General features: G+C 35.5%; 1 protein-coding gene across 2 annotated transcripts in view; it reads left to right on the forward strand.

The window, feature by feature from the left end:
- The first annotated feature begins 2,759 nt into the window (after positions 1-2,759).
- LOC124384151 (C-C chemokine receptor type 1-like) overlaps positions 2,760-5,000 on the forward strand; it is a 26,441-nt gene continuing 24,200 nt past the window's right edge. For both annotated transcript variants that reach the window (XM_046846763.1, XM_046846757.1), the window contains exons 1-3: positions 2,760-2,827; positions 2,863-2,894; positions 3,116-3,183. In XM_046846763.1, coding sequence (XP_046702719.1) covers positions 3,143-3,183 — 41 coding nt within the window. In that variant the 5' untranslated portion in view covers positions 2,760-2,827; positions 2,863-2,894; positions 3,116-3,142. The remainder of the gene's footprint in view (positions 2,828-2,862; positions 2,895-3,115; positions 3,184-5,000) is intronic.

The following is a 5,000-nucleotide window of genomic DNA, read 5'->3' on the forward strand; positions in this document are numbered from 1 at the left end:
TCTGTACAATATTGTTCATAGTACATATATACTCATCTGTACAATATTGTTCATACTACATATATACTCATCTGTACAATATTGTTCATAGTACATATATACTCATCTGTACAATATTGTTCATAGTACATATATACTCATCTGTACAATATTGTTCATAGTACATATATACTCATCTGTACAATATTGTTCATAGTACATATATTCATCTGTACAATATTGTTCATAGTACATATATACTCATCTGTACAATATTGTTCATAGTACATATATACTCATCTGTACAATATTGTTCATACTACATATATACTCATCTGTACAATATTGTTCATAGTACATATATACTCATCTGTATATTATTGTTCATACTACATATATACTTATCTGTACATTATTGTTCATACTACATATATACTCATCTGTACATTATTGTTCATAGTACATATATACTCATCTGTATATTATTGTTCATACTACATATATACTCATCTGTACATTATTGTTCATACTACATTTATACTCATCTGTACATTATTGTTCATACTACATATATACTCATCTGTACATTATTGTTCATACTACATATATACTCATCTGTACATTATTGTTCATACTACATATATATTCATCTGTATATTCATAGTACATATATACTAATCTGTATATTCATAGTACATATACATCTGTAAATTACTGTTTCTAGTCCTATATTACAATTCTATTTAATTTATGTAAATCATGTAAACACTGTATATCCTGCACTTGCTGTTATTGCACTCTGGTTAGACCCAAACTGCATTTTGTTGCGTTGTACTTGTACATGTGTAATGACAATAAAGTTGAATCTAATCTAATCTAATCTAAAAGGAATTGTTGTTAATAAAGAGTGTATACTGGTTTCTCCTCTCAGTTCTCCAGCAAAAAGTCATGCTGTCAAATGTTCCTCCTTTTATTAGTGATGAGGCGATAGTTAAAGAGCGTCTCGGTACGGGCGAATCGTCTCCCCCATGAAGAAAATCCGCTCGGCTGTAAGTCCACACTGATTAAGCTTTTGGTGTGTTTCAGGAGGATGGTTTTCATGGTTCTGAATGAAGGTCTTGAGGAACAAAATGTGGTCTTTAAGTTCAGGATTGATGGGTTTAACTACAACATAAAACATGTTAGAAGAAAAAAAGCTTTTACCGATCAGGAAATCTTTAGATTGAAAAGGCTGCTAACGGAGGGCAATAGAGAGAACTCTGATGAAGACTGATGTGTGGAGTTTTTAAGCATTTGTTGGTTTCAGTTTAATGAGCGGGATTCAAGTTGTGAGTTTTAATATAAATGGAGCAAGGGAATATGGAAAGAGAGCAAAGCTTTATGAGCTCAATAAGCAGAAGAGCATTGATGTTGCTATTCTACAGGAAACCCACAGCGACAGCAGTAATGCTGCTGATTATGTGAAGGAGTCTGACGGGTTGGTGATTTTAAGTCACAACACATCACTTAGTGGTGGTGGTGTCCTGCTTTATACTCGGAATTTATTACTGTTTCTTACACTGCTGAAGAAATTTTAAACAGGAGAATTTTAAAAGTGAGTTAAAGGTTTTTATTTTAAACTCTATGCTCCCACCAGTGCAGTGGAGAGAATAATGTGTTTTAAACTGCACTGATTTTAATTTTGGTAGGTGATTTTAATTGTACAGCAGAAAATATAGACAGAAATCACACAGAACCTCAATAAACGACCTGCTACAGCACAGGAGGCGCTGGTCTGCTCACGCTTTAAAAGCATCACTGGCCTGATACTCCTAGACCAGGAAAAGGCTTTTGCCTAAAGATCATCAGCTGGTGCTGCTGAACATCACAGGGACAGACCTGTTATGAGGGGACTTTGGGACAGTGTTGGAGAAGCTGCTCTACAGGGCCTGTGTTAAGGTTTTAAATAAGAATAAACTGAGTGGGAGGGTGGACCCCCAGTGGAGAAATGTTTTAATGATGTTAAACCAGAGTGTAGACACTGTACTGTCATCTCTGTGAACTGGTTCATTTTAAACCCTGATGTTCTACAGGACGGTCCGTTCTGGTCACAGAGAGAAACTGGTTTCACACTTTTACTCACTGCTCCAGGTTACAGTCACTGTTTCTGCTTTTAAAATTTTATTTTAAGTTCCTTTAATGTGATTTTACTCTTCAGTGTTATATTCTTGGTTATAAGTACGTCAGGAGAAACAGGTTTATGTGTAACTGATGTATTTTTGGAGGAGAAAATGGCCACATAGCTGATCAGAGTTGATGTTAATGTGTATGAGTGTAGGGGAGGTGAATATATTTGAGGTTGTGTGGTGTTGTGGAGAAACTCTGTGTTCTGTGAGAGATGAAGAATTGTATTTGCACCAGAACTGAACTAAATGATCACACGCCCCTCCCCCGACATTTAACTGTCATTACCTGATTTTATTTGTCTATTTATCATATTACTTTTTATTATTTATTTATTTATTTACTTATTTTGACAAATAAAATTTGATATTATTTGCCATTAAACATGATTGTCAAATAAAGAAATGTAAAAAGTAAAAAAAGAAAGTCTCTCTCTCTCTCTGTAGCACTGAGATCATCTCAGAGAGAAAGTGAAAGAATAAAGTAGTTTGGAGACTGTAGGTGGACCAGACCGTGAGTGATGACCAGCTGTTTGTGTTTTTGTAAAGTGCTCTTTTGTGTTATTAATTCTTTTATGTCTTTGTACATGTTGTTCATGTTAGATGTAATTCAGAACTGATTTTAGTTGATTTAGGGTTTGGATTTAGTGTAAAAACCATGTTTCCAGCGTTCGCTCTGTGTGTGTGTGTGTGTGTGTGTGTGTGTGTGTGTGTGTGTGTGTGTGTTGTGGAAGCTTTCCGTGGAGTTTCTGTGTGAGTTTCTTGATTTTAGGATAATTACACTCACTTTTGTACAGTTTTCCTGGTGAAAATTCTGAATCGATTCTGATGCATATACAGTAATTTACCCTTTAAAATCAAACTGGTGTGAGACTGGAATAAAATGCTTTAATTGTGGAATAATCAGATCTTCATCTGCAAGCACAAGAGATTTATTCATCCTCTTCCTCCTTTCTCTGTATTGTTCACCTCAGGAAGAACTGTTTAGTGTCTGATTCTGAATGGCAGTGATGTTGAACAGCAGCAGTACTACAACATTCAGGTGAGAATATTTTACTAAATAGTTTTTCCACACATTAAAAGTATCTTTGTGAATATTTCCACCATAATGGCTTTTACCATATGATCTGAATTTCTAGTTGTATCATTTGTGTAATGTCATGATGCAGGTCATAAAGTATATTATTGTGTATGGAGGTCTATAGTATGAATCAGGATGATTTATTATTAAGGAGATCTACACCCCAGCAATGCAGAAACTGTTGTAAAGATGGCAATAGTGTTTATAACACTGTTATGCAGCACTGTGTTTACCTTCTACTGCGTTCTCAAACCAACAACTTGCAAGATAATGGTTATAAAATTGCACTAAAACGCTGAGTTTTGCGTTACAAATTATTTAACCGTAATTCTTAACTATATGGAGTCTGCTGTTTAGTCAATATAATTCTGCAGAAACAATCCAGGTTATAATTATCACAATAATCACTGCAAATTTCTAATAATAATAATAATAATAATAATAATAGTAATAATCTCTAATTGTTTATCTGTTTATTTGTTGCTTCTGTGCACTTCATGTAGCCACAAAACACTAAATGAAGGTTGTGAAACTACAATGTGTGCATGCAGATATACTCTAATATTATCCCACTGTAATTCCTCATTTTGGGTTGTGAAATGATTAAAACAGTACGACTTTATTTACTGTTTTTAGATCAGAACTCGATATGTTCACACTGAACCTTTCTCATGGAGTAATTTTGTCTTTTCTGTTTTCAGCCCTGAATTAAAATTCTACAACTGAATATGATTACTCTGGTGCTCTCCTGAACCTGATCATTTCTGACCTTCTGCTAATCTCCACTCTCCCCTTTTTGGCTCATTATGCCAGAGATCACTGGGTTTTTGGTAGCTTCATGTGCACCCTGGTCCTCAGCGTGTACCACATTGGCTTTTATGCCTGCATTTTCTTTATTGTGCTGATGAGCATCGACAGATACTTGGCGATCGTCCATGTCATGTCCTCCTTGAGAATCCGTACAAAGACTTATGGGATTTTAGCGAGCATCTTCATCTGGATTCTCGCTGTTGCGTCTTCATTTCCTGAACTACGGTATCTTGGAGTCATAAACAATGGAACTGAAATAGTTTGCAGCGCGTATCCAAAAAAATAATCACCATGATATAAAAAGTGATTCTATCTTTAAAATGAATGTTTTGGGGCTGCTGATTCAACTTAGCATCTTATGATTTTGTTACTTCATGATCCTCTGGAGGCTTCATACCCTTCGTACTTCTACAAAACTGGCTATTCGTCTTGTTATTGTGGTCATGGTGGTGTTCTTCTGCTGCTGGATACCGTACAACATTGCAGCGTTCCTCAAGGCACTGGAATTGAAGCACATCCTGACTCCAGGGTGTGAACTCAGCAAAAACATCCAGCTGCTGCTGCAGATCACTGAAGCCGTGGCTTATTCACACAGCTGCCTCAATCCGTTCCTCTACGTGTTTGTGGGTGAAAAGTTCAGGAAGCATTTTGCCAGACTTCTCCTCCAGACACCATGCAGCCATGTGCAGTGTATGAAACACTGCATGACCCAACTTGCAGTTTCAGTGTATTCACAGCCCACGATTGTAGATGAAAGACATATGGATGGAAACCAGCATATAGAAACAAATGCGGTTCTTCCACAAACTGTTACCACAAATAAAAAAAAAATAGCTATTTTTCTGCTGTTTGGTTGTAGTCGTGCATTTTTTTTTGTTTGTTTGTTTTTTTATATATTTACTAAGAAATGCTTATATATCCCTCATTTTAAAAGATCTTAAAACTTAATTTTATTCATTTATGCATTT

This window comes from Silurus meridionalis, chromosome 4 (assembly GCF_014805685.1).
Source record: "Silurus meridionalis isolate SWU-2019-XX chromosome 4, ASM1480568v1, whole genome shotgun sequence".
NCBI lineage: Eukaryota > Metazoa > Chordata > Actinopteri > Siluriformes > Siluridae > Silurus > Silurus meridionalis.